Consider the following 23960-nt stretch of genomic DNA (forward strand, 5'->3'; position numbering starts at 1 on the left):
GCAAAGAGAGAGAAGGTGGGATGAGAGGGAGAGAGAGCTACTACTCCCCTCTTTGTTTCTCCTCCTCCTCTTCTACTTCTTCTTCTCTTCTTCCCTTCTTCCTTACTCTTTCTCCTTCACGACAGAACCAAAGAGAGGAAGAGAGAGAGAGACAAGACAAAGACAAGAGTTGTAGGTGAGCGAGAGAGGAGAAAGGATAGTGCTAGTGGTGGTGACAGATGGAAGGGGGGTAGTTCGGCGATAGCCATGCAACATGGGCAAGAACGAGAGAGGGAAAGATGCGAGAGTACATGTGAGGGAGAGAGTAAGAGAGAAAAGTGAGAAAGTTAAGGAGAGGGAGAGAGAGCGTAAGGGAGAGAAAGGGGAGGTGGGGTGGGTCGGTTTAGGGGAAAGAGAAGAGAGAGAAAGGAGAGGAGGTGTGTGGAAAGAAGGAAGGGAAGAGAGAGAAGAAGGGGCTGCCACGTGGTAGCTCTCTATGGGATAAGGTCCCTTCCTTAGGAAAGGACCACACTGCCCATCACCTTCTTTACTAATTCCTCCTTTTTCTTTTCTTCTTTCCCCTTTTTCCCCTTCTTCTTTCCTTTCTTTCGTAATGCCCCTTTTGGTCTCAAGTATTTGGATCTTGATCCAACCCACTTCGTATTATGACATGCTTACCATTAGGTTTTTTGGAGTCCTGGTCAATCTGAATCCAATACAGATCAATCTTCTTGAGTTTGTACCACTCTATCTTCAGTTTAGACTGGATTTCTTGGGTTTGGTTCATTTCAACTCGCATTTAACCTGAAATGGATGGGTTTGAATCACTCCCAGATTTGAACTTATGCAATCTTATGTAAATATTTCTAAATTTTTTTATTAAAATTTTATGAATATTACACTAAATCTATTTTTTTCTTATATATGATTTAGATTTTAAAGGTTTTTTATTTTAATTTTTAATTTTTAATTTTTAATTTTTTATTTTTAATTTTTAATTTTTAATTTTTAATTTTTAATTTTTAATTTTTAATTTTTAATTTTTAATTTTTAATTTTTAATTTTTAATTTTTAATTTTTAATTTTTAATTTTTAATTTTTAATTTATTTAGTGAATGCATGCTAATTCTATTTTTTTTACTTATATATGGTTTAGATTACAGGGGTTTGCATTTTTATTTCTGTAATCTATTTAGTGAACGCATACTAAATATATATTTTTTTTCTTATATATGATTTAGATTTTAGGGGTTTTATATTTTAATTCTTAATTATGTAATCTATTTAGTAAATGCATGTTGAATCTATTTTTTTTTCTTATATATGATTTAGAATTTATAAGGTTTTATATTTTAATTCTTAATTTTATAATCTATTTAGTGAAAGCATGCTAAAATTATGGTTTTTTCTTATATGTGATTTAGATTTTGGGGTTTTTATATTTTAATTGATAATTTTGTAATATATTGATTGAATACAAGCTAAATCTATTTTTTTCTTATATATAATTTTGATTTGGGGGGTTTTATATTTTAATTCCTAATTATGTATTTTATTTAGTGAATACATGATAAATATATATTTTTTTCTTATATATGATTTAGATTTTAGGGGTTTTATATTTTAATTCCTAATTTTGTAATCTATTTAGTGATGCATGCTAAATCTATTTTTATTTTCTTATATATGATTTAGATTTTAAGGGTTTTGCATTTTAATTGCTAATTTTGTAATCTATTTAGTGAAAGCATACTAAATATATTTTTTTTCTTATATATGATTTAGATTTTAGTAGTTTTATATTTTAATTCTTAATTGTGTAATTTATTTAGTGAATGCATGCTAAAACTATTTTTTCTTATATATGATTTAGATTTTAAGGGTTTTACATTTGAATTCCTAATTTTGTAATTGATTTAGTGAATACATGCTAAATCTATTTTTTTTCTTGTATGATTTAGATTTTAGAGGTTTTATATTTTAATTCATAATTGTGTAATCTATTTATTGAATGTATGTTAAATCAATTTTTTTCTTATATATGATTTAGATTTTAAAGGTTTTATATTTTAATTCTTTAATTTATAATTTATTTAGTGAAAGCATGCTAAATCTATAATTTTTTTCTTATATATGATTTAGATTTTAAGGGTTTATATTTTAATTTTATAATATATTGAGTTAATGCATGCTAAATTTGTTCTTTTTTTCTTATATATCATTTATATTTTAATTTATTATTCAATTTTCAACCGATGCAAAATCCTAGACTAGTATTATCACAAGCATCGTTGCAGAAATCTGAAATGTCTGCTGAGTCATTAGGTATTTCCTATGTCATATTGACAATGAAGTATTGTTTATGGTAATTAACAATTTATCAATGCATTTCTTTTTTATGCAGCAACTAGGAGGACAAGAGGGCGTACACGTGCTTTGATTATTGCATACCTTCAACCAGGACAAAAGCATAAGGTTGTCATTAATAAGTATGAACAAATCATAAGGTAAGAAGCATAATACCTTAGTAGCTTCATAGAAACCATCATATGAGATCCTTACTATACACCTTTACATTTTTTTTTACCTGGCATGCATTATCACATTTTTATAAAGAGGATGTTTGGGTTTTAGTTCTAGTATATATATATATATATATATATATATATATATATATATATGTAATTGATTTAATTTTAACATTTCTTCCTTCAATAATAGGTAAGATGCATATATTGTTAATGCAAAAAAATGTTTGAAGTTTTGAAGATGATGAAATGATGGGTGCTGAAGGAATATGCTAGAGTCGGAAGAAACTTTAAGTTCAAGCTTAGGATGATCTACAAGCGGCATAGTACTCTTGAGAAGCTCATTCCTAATAATCAGTGAGAATGTTTGATTGTTATTTTAATGCTCATCATTCGAAGGTTTGTATTTTTTATTATATATTAATGTTGTATGCATTCATTATATCTGATTATAATGGTATATATATATATATATCACTTGCATGTCATTGTAGATGCTAAGTACAAAGAACACAACCAATCGTGCCAAACAAAATTTTTTGTACACTACAAGCATGAAGAATTTTACACATATCGAGAAGAGAATGCACAAATAATATTTTGCATGGTAGTCATTTACGTATAGGACTCTACACTTTTTAATCATGTTTTCTTTATTCATAGGTTGATGATGATGGGAGAGCCTTCTCGAGGGCAAATATTTTGCATGACCCATACCAACCAAAAACATGGAGTTGTCAATGCGGAAACAAATCAAGTGATGGTAAGGCCTATTTGCTTTATTAAGATTCATTGTTATTCATGAAAATTTTATATATAAAAATAAAATCTATAATTCTTATTGAATTAATATGTTGTCTTGCAGACAAAAATTAGAAACAAGATAGTTCAGTAGTCTCAGATGTCGGATGCATCCATGGATGGCCCATCGCGAGGGGATATCCTCTTTCGGGTTTTGGGATAAAACAAATATGAACATGTTGGATGTTTGGCACAGAGGGTGTCAAACAAGAAAGTATTTGTTGCATGTCGAAGCCAAGCAGAACTCTTGCATCAAAATACTATGTATCGTGAGAAGATAGATGTAATACAAGAGTGACTTAAAATTTTGGAATTTGAGGTCGTAGGATTAAATGAGCTATTGTTGAGAATGGTGTCCAACAATCAATCAAGTTCCTCATAAGATCCTTAGGTAAGTTGATATAACTAAAGATTCTAACTTTGTATATGAATTTGTATTTGATATATATATATATATATATATATATATATATATATATATATATATATATATATATATATATATATATATATATATGTGTGTGTGTATGCAATTATTTTATTTATGTTTATTCGCAAGCCTCGTATACAAACGTGGTGCACCTCCTACAATTATTTTATTTATGTTTATTCGCAAGCCTCGTATACAAACGTGGTGCACCTCCTATTATGAGACTATATTTTCTCCATGTAATTCATGAACTTTTAAATTGTTTGTATACATTTGAAATAAAACTTTTTTTTTATGAAATCTTTTATATTAATGAATGTTTCTATATTTATTTGAATATATGCATAAACTTTTAAACTATCTCTTCTTTATACATGCATTTTTTCTAGCGGGTTCATTATGTGCGTGGTGGAGTTATGAAGGGTTGAAGTTATGTATGTGTATATGTGAATGTTAGAGTTATTGAGGGTTAAAGTTATGGAGTGTTGAATGAAGATAGTTGTGTATTTATGTTATATTTCTTGCAAAGTTTCATATGTGAATGTTGAAGTTATGGAGTGTTGAATGAAGATAGTTGTGTGTTTATGCATGTGTATATATTGTATTTCTTACATAGTTTTATATGTGAGTATTAGAGTTATGGAGGGTTGAATAAAGATAGTTGTGTATTTATGTATGCATATATGTTGTATTTCTTGCATGATTTCATATATGAATGTTGGAGTTATAAAGTGTTGAATGAAGATAGTTGTGTGTTTATATATGTATATATATTATGTTTCTTGTAGGGTTTCACATGTGAATACTGAAGTTATGAAGTGTTGAATGAAGATAATTGTGTATTTTTGTATGTGTATATGTTATGTTTCTTATAGAGTTTTATATGAAAATATTAGAGTTATGGAGGGTTGGAGTTATGGAGTATTAAATGAAGATAGTTGTATGTTTATGTATGTATATATGTTGTATTTTTTAGATGATTTCATATGTGAATATTAGAGTTATGGAGTATTGAATGACAATAGTTGTGTGTTTATGTATGTGTATATATTGTGTTTCTTATAGAGTTCTATATGTGAATATTGAAATTATAGAGTACTGAATGAAGATAGTTATGTATTTAGGTATGTGTATATGTCATGTTTCTTACATAGTTTTATATGTGAATGTTAGAGTTATGAACGGTTGGAGTTATGGAGTATTGAATAAAGATAATTGTGTGTTTATGTATGTTATATGTAGTGGTTTTTGCAGGGTTTGATATGTTAATGTTAGAGATAAAGAGGATTGAATGAAGATAGTTGTATGTTTATATATGTATATATGTTGTGTTTCTTGCATGATTTCATATGTGAATGTTGGAGTTATGGAGTGTTGAATAAAGATTTTTGTGTGTTTATGTATGTGTATATATTGTGTTTCTTGTAGAGTTTCATATGTGAATGTTGAAGTTATGGAATATTGAATGAAGATAGTTGTGTGTTTATGTATGTGTATATGTTGCATTTCATATAAAGTTTTATATGTGAATGTTGGAGTTATGAAGTGTTGAATGGAGATAGGTGTGCATTTATGTATGTTATATATTGTATTTCTTGTAGAGTTTCATATGTGAATGTTAGAGTCATGTAGTGTTTGGTGATAAATGAGTGAATAATTGTAAGAGTTTGTTTATATTGAATGAAAAATATCAATGTATGTAAGAGCTTGTTCATTTTAGAATGAATGAGATGAATGAGTTAGTTCATTTAGAATGAATGAATATATGAATGAGTTCATATTTAAATGAATGAATGAATAAATGTACATATGAAAATATTCATTTTTCAATAAATGAAAGAACGAATGAATGTATGTATTAGTAGGTTCATTATTGAATGAATATTTGAACAAGTTATAGATGAGAAAAAACTAAATTAGCAAGAAAAAAACTAATGATGACACTTAAAAAGTGCTAGGAAAGGCATTTTTGGGTGCTAAAAAGTGTAAAAAATGCATTATTTTTTGTGCTAATTTAGCTCTAGAAAAGGCATTTTTCTGGTGCCATTTTAACACCAGAAAAGATACTTTTTCTAGCTTCTTTTCTGCTCATGGTAAGATGAAATATGGGTTCGATGTACTTTTATCTTCCACCAATGGCCCCACACTTCTTGTTGGTCAAAATTTATGGTTACCTGGTTAGTTGAATGCTATTAATGAAAATCGTAATTCACTATAATTAACAATAGGGCTCGAAGACCTCTTGGTACATCATGTTATTGCTTTAGGTTTGCATACAACTTTCAACCTCTTGTGGAGATGCCTGCATGCCAAGCTACCTTTGTCGAGCTTCTCTTTGTTCCTAAACATTGGTTGGGTCACAAATGCCCCCTAAGTGGGCAAATTTGAATCCAAACATACTACACATTTGAACCTTAGTTTAAAATTCACATCCAAGAATAAGGTGCCCAATTCGGATTTAAGGCCAAATCAAACCCAATTCATTTTAGCACTCCTCTAAGGCTGGTAAACAAGCCAAATAAACAAAACGTGGTGTTCAAGCTCAAGATCATAATGAGTTCAAGGTAAACAAGTTGAGTATGAGTTGGGTCATTTAAAAAAAAGCATCTTCAAAAGTTGAAAGTAGTAGGCTTTGAGCACTTGGTCCATCGAGCCAAGCTCATGAAGACCCATTTTTAAAAAAAGTACATTGTTTCAAAGCTGGAACTAAAAAAATTTAATCTCTACACCTATTTCTTGCAAGCCAAACACTTTTATTTATTTTTTACACCAAATTTTATGATATGAAATATATTTTTTATTACTTAACAAGCCTGTATTAGCCAAGCCAAGCTAAGTTGAACACCTATTGTTCATGTTTGGCTTGCCGAACTCATTTTATGAGTCTAAACCACTACACCAAACTGACCTTATAGTGACGACTCCAATCTGTCACTTAAAAGGTTGGAGCTGTCAGTAAAAGTAATAGTGACGGCTTAGTGTCCGGCACTATAAGTTCCGGCACTATTACTTATAGTAACAACTTGGTCGGTCACTAATTCCTTGTTTGACTGTCACTAAGGTGCATACAAGTGACATCTTCATTAGTATTAGCGACAACTGCCATCACAAATACAAGTTAATGGTGACGGGTTGAGCCATCACTAGTACTCATTTAGAGCTAAAAAAAAATGTCAGCTAAAATTTTGCAGAAAACCACTATATATGAAGAAAGATCATCAATAGAAAAATGAAAGCCACTGCATTCCTCGATTGTCACAACAATAGTCTTGTTCATTAATGATAAAAAACTTTCATACTTACATGAAAAGAAAAATATTTGAATACAAAATTTGAAAAAATAACTCAAAATACATATATAACAACAAACACCACGAAACATACTAGAAGACTGACAATAATTATAGTACTAAATAAATAATTCTCCAAGACTCAATTTCACAACTAACAATTAAAGCCACTAACTCGTAACTATAAACCAACATTACAAATTCATTGTCACTAATTATTCATTGAATTTATTACCAATATCCAAAGCTCAAGAAGAACACTGAGATGATATGAAGTACCTTTCCTCCAATATGATTGAGCTCTATAAGATCATGAAATTTCCATGGGTATCACCACAAACTGTCGCAGGGCTTTTCACAGGCTGCTTACAGGAGAAAAAGGACCTCCATTTAAAAAATTATTGGAAGTTATTCCTTATAATTTGGGTAATAAGAGTTGTATTCTCATAAAAATAGCAATTCTTGGCAAACAACAAAAAAGTGTTTGCTGGTAATATAAGAAAATGTTGCTTTCAAAAATATGTTCATGTAGAGCATATTGATTTTTAAATCACCTCATTTTGAAACTAAATTAATATTAAAAGTCAATTTGCTAGATGTAAAATTAAAATACACACATAAATATCTACCCTCTAGGTACTTGGTAAGGTTGGAACATGACCATAGATTCTTCTTAAAGTCAATTCACTTCTTTTGAAAAAAAATTGTGTATTTTCAGTGATGAATTTGAGGTCATTACACTAGAAGCAACAAATCCCTAAGTTGGGCTCGAGCTCCGGCCTCAACTACCGAAGCTCCTTTACTGTCTTTGTAATTTCTTAACACCTTTGCAGGCAGAAAAAATAAGCCTTGCTAGTGAAACACTGCCAACGTACAACACTTAATCTCTCTCCTGCCCTTAGTTCTCTAGTTTTGTTTATAAAACTGTCAGCATACAACATATCTTCACCTTTGAGTTACCTCATAAGTAGTTGGTGTCAATGGGTTGGGTTTGACCCGGACTTGACCTGTATCAAACCCTATAGGGTCAGGGTTTGGTGATAAATAAGAAGGTTCAAATAGAATCTGATGGTTTGTGAACTTTCATACCAGACCCCAGCCTGACCCAAGTAATTTTGATAAAAAATATAAATTTACAGGGTATGGTCCGGGTCTGGTTCATGTAATTTTTATAGGATTCGGGTATGATTTATTTTATGACGGGTCCGATTTAATCCGGAGCAGGACCAGGTACCTTATCTCGAATTAGGTCTGGGTTTGGTTCTACCTGGATCCGAACCAAACCCGACCCGTTGACACCCCAACCCATAGGGAAAAGACGGGAAAGCGAAAGAAAAACCCTATCGGCACTCAGCCTTTGCCTTTGCCTCTGCCTGCATCCTCCTTCGTTCTTCTCTTCCAACTAAAAACAGACCTCCTCCTCCTCCTCCGGCTATCGGAACTCGCCGGGATGGCGACGTATGATAGCAGCGGGAGGGACTACGAGCAGTACGACGACGGCCTGGAGCTTCCGGCTTCGCAGCAGGACGCGTTGTCCTACGACCCGTCGTTCGTCCCCGACGCCGTGCGGACGTTCGTGGTGATGCTGTACCGGCACATCCGGGAGAAGAACGTATACGAGATCCACCAGATGTACGAGGGGAGCTTCCAGAAGCTGAGCGAACGCATGTTCAGGGAGACCCCCTGGCCCTCCGTCGACGCCATCGCCCGCTTCGTCGACAACGACCACGTCTTCTGCCTCCTCTACCAGGAGATGTGGTTCCGCCACCTCTACGCTAGGCTGTCTCCGAGCCCGCGCCAGCGCGTCGACTCGTGGGACAACTACTGCAGCCTCTTCCAGGTGGTGCTGCACGGGGTCGTCAACATGCAGCTGCCCAACCAGTGGCTCTGGGACATGATCGACGAGTTCATCTACCAGTTCCAGTCCTTCTGCCAGTACCGCGCCAAGCTCAAGTCCAAGACCGAGCAGGAGATCGCGCTCCTCAAGCAGTACGACCAGGTCCGACCCTTCTTCTTCCCCCTTCCCCTCGTTCTCGACCTTCTGCCTCCGCGCAGCGCCGCAGAGAACCAAATCCCTCTCTCTTTCCCTCCGTCGTTTTCTTTTGCTGCCTTGTTTTTGATTGATTGTTCGATCGGTGTGGTGGGAATTGGGATTTTTTGTGCGATTTTTTTTAGTGAATTAGGGTTTTTTTTTCTGTTGTTGTGATTGAATCTTTTAGCGGGTTCTACTTTCGAGTTTGGAATGTGTCAAGGGTTTGCGTTTTGTCTCGTTTGATATGTTTCGAGAAGCGAGGTGGTCTGGTGAATTGTTGGGTAATTAGGGTTTTCTCTCCTTTTTCCTCTATTAACTTATTTCGAGGTATGTAATTGATGGGTACTTCAGTGACTGAATTGGTGTCTTGATGAAGAACTTGAACGTTTTCCCCTCCTTCATATTATGCACGGATTTGTAGTTTGGAATGTGTAGGTGTTTTTCTCTTAAAGAAATGAGATTGCTGGTTGAATTTTGTTGAAAATTTTCTCCTTTTCTCTCTCTCTCTCTAGAAGTCGGATTAGTAGGTAGTAATTTGTTGAATTGTGGGTATTTGCTTATCTTGTATATATTTCTTTTGAGAGGTGAGAGGTGAATGTGGTGTGTTGTGCTGTATGTATCGTGTTTTTTGATAAATTAAGTTTTTTTTCCCGTTAATTATTTAAGGGGTATTTGATGGAATTTGGTGCTTATATAGTTTGCTTAGGAAGTTAAGGTTTCTTTGTGACCAATTGTTAATGTATTGGGCATTTTATTCTTCTTATTATTCATATATGTTGGTCCTATTGGGGTTCTGTGACTATTCCGGTATTTGGCTTCATTAATGTGTAGTTGGGACTTTGATTATGCTACTTCTCGCTTAGTTACTAGTTTTTAATGAGTTGCAAGTAACTTAGTATGCCAAAGATATGTCCTTGCTGTGCTTTATAATCATTGAATCAGGATTTTTAGTTAGTCTAGTAGCAGTGGCGGCAGCTGCAGCAGCTGTAGCACTAGAAAATTGGTGCCTTATACTGACAAATTTGTTGATGCGGTTAGTTTCGGTTTGAACGTCAGTGTAAGTATGATATACTCTTCTGGGAAGCATGAATTGATATAACAAATATAAGCACACTAAGTAATTCGATGGTTGGAGTAACAATTATAAAAGCACAAACTTTTTCTGCCGAAAAAAGACATCTTATTGAAAAGGGGAAAAAGGTATTGCGGCAGTGTTTTGCCAATGCCAAGGGATCTATAAATGAAGACTTGTACTGATAAATGGGCATCCTTTTGGTCGATCCAAATGCTCATATTCATAAATCATAAAGAACCTACTTCTCACTTGTTCATGTAACTTATGAGCAGCAGGGGTCAACTTTTGGGTGGTGAATCCACATATGTACGTACCATGCTAGGTAGTAGGGGTGGAGCCACGTTGTGGGTAGGGTGGGCACCTGCCCATCCTGACCCAGGAAAACCCCCAAGGGGCTAATGGGTCAAGGTGGGCAGTGCCCACCCTAACCTGGACTATAGGTGGGTTGTGCCCCGGGTCAAGGTGGCCACCATTCATGCCTAACCCAACCCCAACACCCCCACAACCCCGATTTTCCCCTTCTCTCTCTCTCATTCTCACATAAAATACCAACTTTCTTATTAGGCTCAAAATCCATGCATGATTGTAAATAAATTTAGTAATTTCTTGGCAACATTCTGATGTCCTCAAGCATGAGGTCTATGCAATGGGCAACACACTGGGTCTAAAAGAATGACCCCATAATTTTCTGCCATACCTATTGCATTATCAGTAATAAATTGAACAATATTACTGGAAGCTTCTAAGGTAGGTGGGAAGCGCGTTTTCTAGAAACTTGCTTCAGAAGCACGTTAGTTTCTAGCTCTACTTTTTCTCGAAGATCTCTCTTCTCCTCGTCCTCTTTCTCTTCTTATTTTTGTGCCCGTGACACTAATACTACTAGCACCAGCTACACCTTTTCCCTTCGCTGCATAACTTCTTACTTCTGATGTTATGCTAGGGGTTGTAGGTTCATAAGTAGGGAGTTCATATTCGTCATACACATCCTCCCAGGGTTGCGCATACCCCATTTCTTCCTCACTCATCTCTTTTTCTTGTCTTTTTTTCTCTCAAACCAACGAGTAATTGTTGGCATTGTCATTTCACGGCATCCAACAAATATCTTGACATGCAAGGGCAACATTGTGATGTGTCTTGGCTAAATGTTGCTTCAGCCAAGAGATACCAACCGAAACAATATGATGACATTAGTTGCACTCTTTTCAATTGGTTTCCACTCACTACTTGAGTGCCCCGTTGCCATGCCAGATCATTTGATGCCATCTTCCTAAAAAATTTTAATGGAAGTAAAAAAATACGGATTTGTTACCTTAGCCCATTCCCTTGAGTGAAAAAATGATGAAAATGCACTCTTATGTGTGAAATCCGCAAAAGCCCTCCCTTGCGCACAAATCGGCACCCAAATTGTTCTCACGCTTCTTAGGGTGCATGGGTTCTCCTTTAAAGGCATCTACACAAATGAGAGAATCGGCCCTAGGAAGGTCTTTAAAACCCAAAATTAAAAAAGTTGAGTTTTGACCCTTTTAAAGTGCACCAGACACGTATCATATGATACACCCTGTATCGTACGATGCAGGGTTGTATCATACAATTCAACCGATACAAATACGATACACATTCGTATTGCGATACCTTAGTTGTCAAAGGCGCTAGGCCTGTGAGCCCCTAAAAAGACTAGGCATGGCCTAGGTGGTACCCTAAATAAAAAAATTAAAAAAACACACAAAATATGTAAACAAATTATTAAAATTAATAACAAACATGTATACAGCATAAAATCAATCAACAATAAGTAATAGACAAAACATAACATGTTATTGAATACTGTAAAGCAATTATATTAAATAATCTGGTCAAAAAAACGAAGAATAAATAAACAATTGAATAAACAAACCATACAACTAACAATGTGAATGAACAATATACAAAAAATAAAATCATATATGCAAACAAATTAACAACAATAGACATAAAATAAGCAATAGACAAATAAGAAGAAATGAATAAACAAACCATGCAACTGATAACCTACTAAAAAAATTAAGAATAAATGAACAATTGGATAATCAAACCATACAACTAACAATGTGAATAAACAATATACAAAAAATAAAATCCTGTATACAAAAAAATTAACAACAATAGATTTATAAGAAGAATAAATGAACAATTGAATAAACATATGCAAAATCCTAGATCCAAATTAGATCCAATGGATGCCATGAAGTTGAACTGGAACCTAATTGTATCCAACAAAGAGGGCTTTTACATGTAAAATCTAGAAGGTGATAATGAACTTGGGTTGAAAGAAAAAAAACACAACAATAAAAGTTTTAAATGGCAAAACAACAACAATAATTAACTTGTAATTAACTTCTGACAAATATCTGGATTTGATGGATATTTGAACCCATTTACATGTAAAAAACCAGATAGGGATGAACTTTTCACGCTCCAAAGCCAAATTCGAATCCGTTTAGCCAACATCTAATTAGTTGAATCTGGTATTGGCCACACCCGATTCAAATCTGAACCCTTCACATCCCTACTTGTGAAAAATTGAAACTTTTATAATTTCAGAGTTTTTCTCAAAAAAAAAATCAGCTGAAATAAAATTTTAAAGACTAAAAATTTATGTAAAAATAAGCAACTAATAGGATATGTAAAAGCAAAAAATCCCACTTTTTCTTAGTATATAACTAATAAAATGTGAATATTGTCATAAAATCATGATATTTAAAAAGTAAAAATAGCACCACAGTTGCAAAATATCATGACATTTTGACCTTTTAAAATAGCTGGCAAAATATCATAAGATTTTGTGTTAATATCTCAAAAATAAGCAGCTAAGAACGAGATTGAGAGAGAGAGAGAGATATACCTGTCTACCCAGTTTTCTTTTTCTTGCCAAAACAAGAGAGAGGAGAGAGCGAAAAAGGGAAAAGCGGTGAATTAGGGCCCCTTTCCTCCTTTTATATGGGTCTTAAGGTCAATGTAAAAAATAAATAAAAAAAAAAGTACCAACCTAGGCTTAAGCCTAGGTGAGCTAGGCGCCTAGGCGCTAAAATAGGGCCCCACCATCCCGACCTAGTCACTCAGGCGGTGGGGCTGCGGCTAGCTAGCCTAAGCGGCACCTTCGACAACTAAGTGCGATACGAGTGTGTATCGTATCGAGTTAGACCATAGTTATGATATGTATCATACCATATCTTACGATACTTGCAACATTGATTACAACCATTATCCTTTTTATTGAATGTTTTTCTCAAACTAATTTACTTGACTGTTGCAACTTGTACGAGTTTGAGCCTACTAAAAGACGATCCCAAAAATCTATTTTAGGGTCAGTTTCAAGTTCACTCCTCCCCGTTGAACTGTGAAGCTTGTGAACACTTGATGCTACTGACAAGGACTCTATGTAGGATCCTTGTTGACGAAATGAGGCCCTTTAGTCTTGTTGGCTGAGTTACCAGTCTCATGCTATTCCCTTGCTCACAAAGCTTTGTTTTGCATAGCCCCATCCATCGTCAACAATTCTTATGTAACCCTTTTGCCTCTACCAATCAATGTTGTAAGTATTGTACCGTATCGTACGATATATATTGTTACTATTATGTTTTTTTATACGAATCCGATTCGTATCGCAATACGAACATATATCATATTCATATCAGATGTATCGTACGATACAACCTTGTATCGTACCGAATCATGTGATACAAGCTGTATTGTGATGCACCTTCAACACACTTTAAAAAGGTCCAAATCATATTTTTATTTTTTGGGTTTTAAACTTCGTCATTTGTGTGGTGGCCATTAGAGGGGAACTCACACACCCTAGGAGTTGTGCCTGTGAGAGCGATTTGGAGTCCGATCGATGCGCAAGGGAGATGGCTTTTGCGTTTTCCTCAAGTAAGAGTGTATTTCAACCATTTTTCTACTCAAGAAAGTGGGTTAAGGTAAAAAATCCCTATTATTTGCTTCTTATTGAGTTTTTTTAGAGGAAGATGACATCAAATGACCCGACATGGCAAAACTTGCACTCGATTTTCAATCGGTCCCCACTCATTACTTGAGTGCCCGGTTGAAGCATCATTTGGTCAGGAGACTCAGGACACATCACAATGTTGCCCTATGCACGTCAAGAAATTTGTCGAAGGCAGTGAAATGACAATGCCATCAATTGCTTACCAGTTTGAGAGAAAACAAACAAGAGAAGGAGATGGAGCGGAAATGAGGTATATTCTATCATGGGATGATGTTTATGATGAGCTTCCTACTTCTAATCCTACAAGCCCTAGCATAACATCAGAAGTAGGAAGCTTCACAACGATGCGGAAATGTGTGGTTGGTGCCAACAATGGTGGTGTGAGTAGAAAGAGAATAGGAGGAGGATGAGGGAGTTCCTCTAGAGGAGGTAGAGTTGGAGGCTTTATTAGGAGTTTTACTCCTCCTAGGACTGCCCCTGGGTCGTAACCCGACATTCACACTGCTATAGCCCCAAAATATTTAGCCGAGCAACCGATTGTCGTGTTTGGGAGATGGTTTTTTTATGCTTGCATTCCTTTCAATACGACAAATTCATTTCATTTTCAGGCCATGGCAGATGTTATAACCAGTATCAAGCCTAAATATAAAATGCCTTCAGATCATGATTTGAGAGTAAAAATTTTAGATGTTAATGTGAGTGAAGTCAAGGCATATTGTGATGTGATGAGGCACTTATGAAAGAAAATTGGGTGTAGCATCATGGCAGATGGGTGGACTGACAAAAAAGATAAGGACTTTGATCTATGTCATAGGGATTTGGCTAACCAGGTGCCGCACCTGCGTCGACGTGACGCAATGCGGGTGCGCATGCGGGTGCGGTCAACGCGATCCTGGGTGCATGACCGCACCCAGGGTCATTTATGTAAAAAAAAATGAAAAATACGTCGAGGGAGAATCGCCTGAAGAAGAAGAAGACAACGAGGAAAGAGAGAGGCGAGAGGGAGCTCACTTGAAAGGGGGCCGGACGGCTAGGGATGGCAGTGGGGCGGGGCGGGGCGGGAGACAAGGTTTCCACCCCCGCCCCGCCTCCGCGGCGGGGATGGATTTTATCCTCCACCCCCGCCTCCATCCCCGTTTCATACCCTTCATCCCCGGTCCAAACGGGGATGAGGCGGGGCGGGGCGGGGATATTGCGGGGAAAAGTGGTCGGGGCGGGGATTTGGCGGAAATCGTGGCGGGGCGGGGAAAAGTGCACGTCCACCTCCGCCCCGCCTCCGCGGCGGGGATGGATTTTATCCTCCACCCCCGCTTCCATCCCCGTTTCATACCCTTCATCCCCGGTCCAAACGGGGCGGGGCGGGGCCCCGCTTTCCCCCGGTCCACTGCCATCCCTACGGACGGCGCATCACTGGCACAGGATGGACCGGCGTCGGGTGGCCGGAAAGCCAAGGCTTGCCGGACGTAGGGCTTGACGGTGTCAGGTGGCCGAAAAATGAACGAGAGAGAGGGAGCCTGCGGCAGGGGGAGAAGGCGAGCAAGGAGAGAGAGTGGTCAGCGTGGGGGAGGGTTTCTCAAATGAGAAACCCTACCTTGTGTGCTTTAAATAAGCACGGGTTTGGATCCGGGTCGGATCCGAATCCGACCCGGGTTTGATTTTTTTTTTGCCGCACCCCCGCACCCATGTTTTTTTAAAGTGCTGCATCCCCGCACCGGCACCCATGTGACATAGGCTTTGATAAATTTTCTTGTCTATTGCTCGAAAGGAACTATGTTTTTGAAATCTATAGATCTATTTGATACACCCAAGACAACATATGTGTTGCTCAGGGTGTTTGATGAGGTTGTGGAAGAGGTGAATTCTGAAAATATAGTTCAATTTATCATTGATAATGCAATAAATTATAGGGCAACGAGTAAAGAATTGTCAAAAAATTATGGGACATTCTTTTGAACCCATGTGCATAAACCTCATGCTTGAGGATATCGACAACATGGATGAGATAAAACAAACGGTTGAATGCTGTCAAGAAATTACAAAGTTTATTTACAACCATGCATGAATTTTGAGTTTACAATCATGCATGGATTTTGAGTTTGATGAGAAGTTACACCAATGGTGCTAAGTTGATTCGTAGTGCAATTACTAGATTTGCTATGAATTTTTTAAAAGTGCAAAATCTAGTAAAGAATAAAATTGCACTTAAAAAAATGTTTTTATCAGATGAGTGAAATGCATGTCTCAATGCAACAAAAAGAAAGTTAAGAGAAATTGTGGATATTGTATTTAAAATTGAATTCTGGAACGCTTGCATGAAGTTGTTGACAATCACCATACCTTTGGTGAAAGTACTTAGATCGGTTGACAGTGAAGACAAACCAACTATGAGTTATCTCTATTAGACCGTGGATAGGGCAAAAGAGTTCATTACAAATAATTTGAATAAGAAAAAACTCTACAAATCTATATGACACATCATTGATCATAGGTGGACTGGGCAACTTCTTCGTGATGCAATATATTATTTGAATTATGCATTTACATACTCCCCTACATTTAAATTGGTCAAGGAAGTGAACAAGGGAGTTTTGGATTGCATCGAGAGGTTGATCCCTGATCATTGCATAAAATATAAAATTAACGAAGAAATTGATATTTATGACAATGCAATGTATGATATGGGGAGACCTGCAATATTGCAGAATCATTCCACGATGCATCAATTTCATTTTGTTATTTATTTATGATGTTTTGTAACTATTGTTGTTTTCTCATTTCCTTTTTTTTATATTTTTAGACCACCATATATTTTGAAAATATCATGAGAAATACCGATATTTTAAGGTAGCCGATATTAAAGGTAATATCTCATGAAAATATTGCCAAAAGACAAAATATTGTGATATTATCGCGATAATATCGCAATAAAGGTTTTAAAATATGAAAGAAACAAAAAAAAGGAAATGCAAACTTAAAATAAATAAAAAAGAGTTTCTCCCAAAATTATCATGATATTATTGCGATAATATCGCGATATTTTTGGGTAAAACTCTTTTTTATTTATTTTAAGTTTGTATTTCCTATTTTTTTTGTTTCTTTCATATTTTAAAACCTTTAAAACATGTTTCTTTATATTTTTGGAAGAAAAATAATCCAAAATTATTATTTTCTTAGCTTTTTTTTGTTATTTATATTTTTTTTCAATTAAACTCCTGAGATATTCTCGAGATTTATCAATTTTTGAAAATCTCTCTGAGAAATACCCTCGCTAAAATATTACCTTTAACGATACAGGTGACTATATTTTAGACATGTGGTGGACTAGATTTGGGAGTGATGTTCCACGTTTGAGAGCTTTTGCCATTCAAAGTCTTAGTCAAACATGTAGTGCAAGTGAATGCGAAAGAAACTAGAGTGTCTTTGAGCAAATCCATACAAAAAGAAGAAATAGATTGGAGCATAAAAGGCCCAATAACCAAGTCTAGGTTCGCTAAAACTAAGGCAATATATAAAATTATCAAATTTATTTATTATTTTCATGTATTTATTTAAATTTTTTTGTCATACAAAAGCCCAATTAATTTTAATTTTTCATGTCATCTTTTTAGGCAAATTGAGGAGGTATTATAAATGAGGCATAAGGAGCAATTTGATCCCATCAGTCTAGAACATTTTGATGTGTTGGATGCATGAGTTCAAGAAGAACCAAGTGTTTTAAATGAAGAGGGCATTCAGTAGATCAACATGGAAGGAACACATGAGGTTCATGATGAAGAGCCTACATATATTGGGGAGGATGTGAATGTGGATGATGAACAATGAGGAGGAGGAGGAGGAGGAGAAGAAGCAGGAAAGGAAGATAATGGTGATGATGATGATGATTGAAATCATATACATTTGCTTTTGTTTATATTTTGGAAAAACTTGGTTATGTAAAACTTAAGTACTCACAAACTTTGTTATTTTGTCTTTGTTTATGTATTATGTAACTATGAGTCTTGTGACATGTTCTTAATTGCATGATATTTCATATTTTGCATTGTTCTTGTGAGATATGCATGCATTATTATCTTTATTATTTGATCTTTGATGATGTCTTATCATAAATGCTTGATATGTGATTCTATGGTTGTATCTTGTGCAATTCATCATTGTTTCATGTGTTATGATTTTTTACTATTTTTCTTGATTTTTTGGATTTTTTTATTAAAAAATTGCAATTTTTTACAATATTTATCTTATTTTGGACCTGACTGTTATGGGCTACAATGCGCTTTTTGCAACCTTGCTACCAATTATTTATAATATATAGAATTAAATACTCAATCAGTGCATAATTATTTATAGACAACTTATTCAAGTTCACTAAATCGATACTTAAAATTATGTATACCTGTGCATGTTCTTGTGTGCATGCTGGCATGTGGGTGGCGATGCGTGCATGTGCATGTGCATGTGCATGTCGAAGCTCCCTAAGCATATCTTTTTTGCCCTTCTGCCTCCACTTTCCTACTCTTGCTATCTATAGTCCTAGAACTCATTATTTGTTGCCAACAGTAGTATACTTTAGACAAATGTTTTCATCAGAATGAAGTGTCTTTTTGCTTATGATGATGTGAGTGAATGGACAACAGTGATTTACATATGGAACTTGGCTTTGTTGTTGTATACTAAGTGAACCAATAGTGATATTAAATATATATTAGCCTGCACTACTTGTCATTGATAACCAGACATTAAGAATTGCCATGTGTCAGATAGTCCATATCCTGGCTGAACAGCTTATAGGATGAAATTTGATGTATTTAGATATGTATATTCAAACAGATCCTTATGATGTGAACATCTTTATCTTTGTCACCTTGGATGCAAAAGGTAAGTGCGACACTCACAAAAGTTAATATTGTCTAAGCTTTCATGGATACTCTTCTTTCAACTGTGTACTTCTTTTCTTTTTGTGGTAGCTTGGAGAATATGTGGATTGAGGTTGAAGTTCCTTGAGAATGCATAAGGATAGTTTTGTTCCATTACACAACCATATATATGCACAAAAATGAAATGCTGGTGCAAGTGCTTATGTTGATGCTTTTGCCTTACTTTATTCTTAGTCTTATTGATAACATGCAATGTTATAACATATACCTTGGTACTCCATGTTTTAGATCTCATTTTACCTGCTAACTGTTTCAGGCATGGAACGTGTATGGTGTCCTTAATTTTTTGCAAGCTCTTGTCGAGAAATCCATGATCATACAGATATTGGAAAATGAGAAATCTGGCTTGGAACAGTTTACTGCGACAGATGGATATGACTATAGTGGTGGAAGCAATGTTTTGAAAGTGTTGGGCTATTTCAGCATAGTGGGGTTGCTTCGAATTCATTGCCTTCTAGGAGATTATAGCACTGGCCTTAAATGTTTGGCACCTATTGACATCAGTCAAAGTGGTGTTTATACATCTGTCATTGGGAGCCACATTACGACCATTTATCACTATGGGTTTGCAAACCTTATGTTGCGCAGGTGAATTCAGTAATTCTTTCTTAGTTTGTCTTATTTGTTTCTTTGGAGTCCATGGACAGAACCATAGTCATAAGGCTGATTGCTAGTATTTTTGGATTTGCTGGTAAAAGCACTTGTTGGTTACCTAATATGTGGTAGGAATAGCTATTGGACCTACAGGCAGCATGAGTCTGCAACCAAACTGAATGAGCTTAGGCGTACTTAAGCTGGGATTGAGTGGCCTATAGGATGAAGCAGACAGTGCTTGTTCGAAATTTCAAAACCTGGGCCTTGGCCCAACCTCATTACGCTGTTCCATGCCTTTGCCTTAGTTGAACTGGTTAGTAATCCAGGTGTAGGTCCAAACCAGACCATCCCAGTCTAGTTTCAGAAAGTCTGTTGGAGCAGGTTCTTGCATGACACTGAATCCTTAGGGATGTGTTCAATTACTTTTGTCTATAGACATGGTTGTTGTTTCATTTGTGCTTAACAGGCCTCCTTGTGGGTGGGTAGGTGGGCTCTAAACCAATACCTGTCCTAGGTCGGTTATTCAAAGCCTGTTGTTAGCAGGGCATTTGTCTCTCATAGCGTAGATCTTCATGTAATGTGTCTGGCTACTTCCTTAATAGTGCATCATATTTTGTGTGGGTGGGTGCTAGTGGATGTGGAACTGAAACCTCAACATATAACCAACACACTGCTCTGAAAAGTAGATCCAGATGACACCATTCCAGCACTCCAAGTAAATAATTGTAGGCATCTACTTCACTTAGGTACCTTTTGGATGATGCCCCAAACCCAGTTTAAAACTCGGTTTTGGGCGAAAACCCAGCCAGTTAAAAACTCGGTTGTAGGCACTCAGTAGCTGCCTGCCCTTGTATAAGGGCAGGCTACTGGGTCTGCCAGTCCGAGTCCCATTTGGGACTTGCTGATTCGTATAAACCCAGCTCTAACTACTAAGTACCTTTTGTTTTTTCATCACAGTTCGTGTGGAACTTGGAGCATTTTGTTTTGGTTAGGTTAATAGACCTGAGCATTTGTCTTTTACTCATGTGTATCATGTGTTAATAACTGTACTTTGCAATTATGATAAATCTACTGTTTGTCTCTAAACAGATTGTTCATTTTTTTACTGTTAGCAGTGGTCATAACTTTGATTTATGAACCTATGTTTATTTGTGGTATTTTCTGATAGGTATGTGGATGCGATACGTGAGTTCAATAAAGTTCTGTTGTATATAATGAAGACCAAACAGTATCATCAGAAGTCTCCACAGTTTGATCAAATTTTGAAGAAAAATGAACAGATGTATGCCTTGTTAGCTATTTGTCTTTCTCTCTGCCCACAAGTGAAGCTCGTTGATGAGAATGTTAACAACCAATTGAGGGAGAAGTCTGGTGAGAAAATGGCTAGGATGCAGAGATATGATGATGATGATGCATATGCATTATATGATGAGCTTTTCTCATATGCATGTCCCAAATTCATTACCCCATCAGCACCAAGTTTCGAGGAGCCACTAGTAAATTATAACCAGGTGGGTTATTATTCATTGCAGTTCTCTTGTATCCCAATTCTTGTCATTGTAGGAGGCATGTCTGACAGCCTGTTAATTATGTGCTTTCTAGCATAAGTTTATGCATAGATGGCTGGTTTGGAGACTGAAAAGTATCTTGAGGTTTATCCTTGGATTTTCTTTCGCCTGATTGCGTCATTGACTCTTCTGAGTTATCATCATTTGCATTCCTGGTCATTCTTCAACTTTTCTAAATCCTGGTCATCCCATTTTCACATTAAAAAAGAAGAGAAAAATGATGTCACCTTCAGTTTTTTTTTATCTAGAATGCTTTTACAGGTTAAATATGTACTCGCCTGTTCAATTTTTTGTCATACAACTCAATGACGATGTGGATCCAATTATAGCTACATGGATTTAGACCAAGTCCGAAAAGGTTTACTTCCATACTTCTGAGCTCGTGGATGTGCTCTGTTATGTGCTTGAAATCGAGTTGTGAATTTCTGTATTTCCCATTTAGGTCAATGTTGACTTCTGTTTTTCTAGGATAGCCTGCTGCTCAGCAAATTCTCCCTATTCCGTTTGTATTTACTTTTCCCATTATTCCATTTATGGCAACTTATAAAAGGGCATACCGAAAATGTTGCAGGATGCTTATAGACTTCAGTTGAAGCTATTCCTTTATGAAGTTAAGCAGCAGCAACTGTTATCAGGTGTTCGCGGTTTCTTGAAATTGTATACTACCATCTCAATTGGGAAGCTTGCAACATATATGGAGGTGGATGAGCCAACTTTAAGGTTCGTTACTCCTATCAGCATCAGCATTACTAAATCCTTCCTTTTGATAATAATGTTGAATTTGAAGAGTCAAGTCTTTTATTGGAGAAACTAATAGGAAGTAGTCGTGATACATTTAAGTTGCTAAACTAAAAGTATGCTTTTATTGATGGCATGTGATAAGAAAGAGAACAGTAATATTAAAAGTTGTTGGAGATTTGGTTATTGGCCAAACTTTTATGTTGGTGGTGTTGGTGCAGGACGATATTGATGACTTACAAGCATAAAACACATGTTATTGACAATGATGGAAAGGTTGCTTCTAATGCAGATATTGATTTTTACATCAATGAGGTATGTGATTCAGATGGATTTGCATAAAGATTTGGCATGTGAAAAGCAAATTTAACTTTCATTTTTAGACCAAATGACAGTCATGGTGTCACCCAACCCTTTGACCTACATAACTACATACTCCATCATTTGGAGTATTCTTTATTCTCATGTGGCCTTTCACTTTTATGCTTTTTTTTATTTATCCTGATTCAATGCCCCTCTCACAGCTCTTATGTGTTCCATGGTATTTTTATTTTGAAGATGTATTATTCACACTAAGTCTGAAGTCTGAACGTGTATATTTGTGCTTGAAATTATTTTTCGTGACACACCCACCCACTTGTTTTCTTGTTATTTTGCCTGTCAGCTGTGAATAAATGATGGAATGGCTTAAGATTCAGGTGTCTTGACCTGATTCTGTCTGGTTCCGAAATGTGGATTCACATGCTCCTTTTTGGACCTTCCATGAATTAACAAAGCCATTCTATAGTTGACTTAGCCTGAGCTGGTCGTTATCAGCTCTGTGCTATGTTACAGCGACATGGCACCTTGGGTGCCGTACCCGTGTCGACACGGGTCTGGTACCTGGACACGGCATTTGCCGTGTCCTATATTATATTTATATCTTCAATATATAATATATATTAGATATATAATATATATTTTCAGTATATTTTAGATATATAATATATATTTTTCAGTATATATTTAGCCGTGTCCCCCTACCCATATTTTTTGGAATTGCTGTGCCGTACCATCCTTACCCGTACCCAGGTAACATAGGCTCTGTGCATTTGAATTTTTGCCGGGTTGGGTGACTGCTATTTTGTAGTCATTGGATTTTGTCCTTGATTATATCAGTTGAATATTTTGCAACTGTAGCTGCTGTATCCTTGTTATATTCTTCTGAGCTAACTCCCGCTTTGCCTTGTATATAGGATATCATTCATGTTGTCGAGTCCAAGTCGTCAAAACATTACGGTGATTTTTTCTTGCGCCAGATTCTCAAAGTATGTCTTCCCGTCACTTATCCTGTACTTCTAATAACGCTTATATCATCGTCAATGTTCATTGCTGTTTATTCTTATTGCTGTGATTTGGTCGCTACTAGTGTTGATGTCACTGCTCGTGTTCATATGATGGTATTGTCCTCGTTTTAATGCAATTCTGAGGCATAAATTTTTGGCTATGTAGTTTGAAGAAATAATTGGTGAGATGGACAGACTAAAGCTAGACTGAGCACGCATTCTGCAAGACCCACTTCCGAGATCTCTGACTGCCAGTTCTTCTGTGGTCGTCTCTTTGAGAATTTGATGGTCGTTTTGCAGTGATAGGCCTACATCTATGCTTCCAATTTTGTAGAGTTTTTTTGCCTTAATTGTGTTTTCTATAAACCCAGGTTCGTTTTGAAGTAATTTCAGTTATGTTGGATTCCATCGAGAATGCAGCATTCGGTGGAAATTGAGGTTAAAATATGGGTTTCATCATGAATTGTTCAGTACCTTACAAGTATTCATATTTGCTTCAACTTACAGTGATCGGACAATGAAATATTGGACTACCTTTCAGGTTATTTTTCCCTTACAAATATTAATCTCTTCGTGGCCCGGAAAATCTGCTCTTCTGCCTCTGGTGTTAACAAATGAGTAAAAGAAAGCGAGGTGTTGAAAATATGACCCATCACCAACATAATTGGGCATCTGATT

At 35.9% G+C, this 23960-nt stretch overlaps 1 protein-coding gene across 1 annotated transcript; it reads left to right on the forward strand.

Moving 5' to 3' along the window:
• Positions 1 to 8375: 8375 nt before the first annotated feature.
• On the forward strand, positions 8376 to 23824 carry LOC149830202 (uncharacterized). Its single transcript, XM_090016381.1, has 7 exons — positions 8376 to 9027; positions 19314 to 19645; positions 20820 to 21162; positions 21791 to 21939; positions 22179 to 22272; positions 23193 to 23264; positions 23449 to 23824. Exons 1-7 carry the CDS (start codon positions 8479 to 8481, stop codon positions 23491 to 23493), a joined length of 1584 nt encoding a protein of 527 aa, XP_089872507.1. The 5' UTR covers positions 8376 to 8478; the 3' UTR covers positions 23494 to 23824.
• Positions 23825 to 23960: the final 136 nt, after the last annotated feature.

The sequence above is a fragment of the Nuphar pumila genome, chromosome 8 (genome assembly GCF_984573655.1).
Source record: "Nuphar pumila chromosome 8, dmNupPumi1.hap1.1, whole genome shotgun sequence".
NCBI classification, from domain to species: domain Eukaryota; kingdom Viridiplantae; phylum Streptophyta; class Magnoliopsida; order Nymphaeales; family Nymphaeaceae; genus Nuphar; species Nuphar pumila.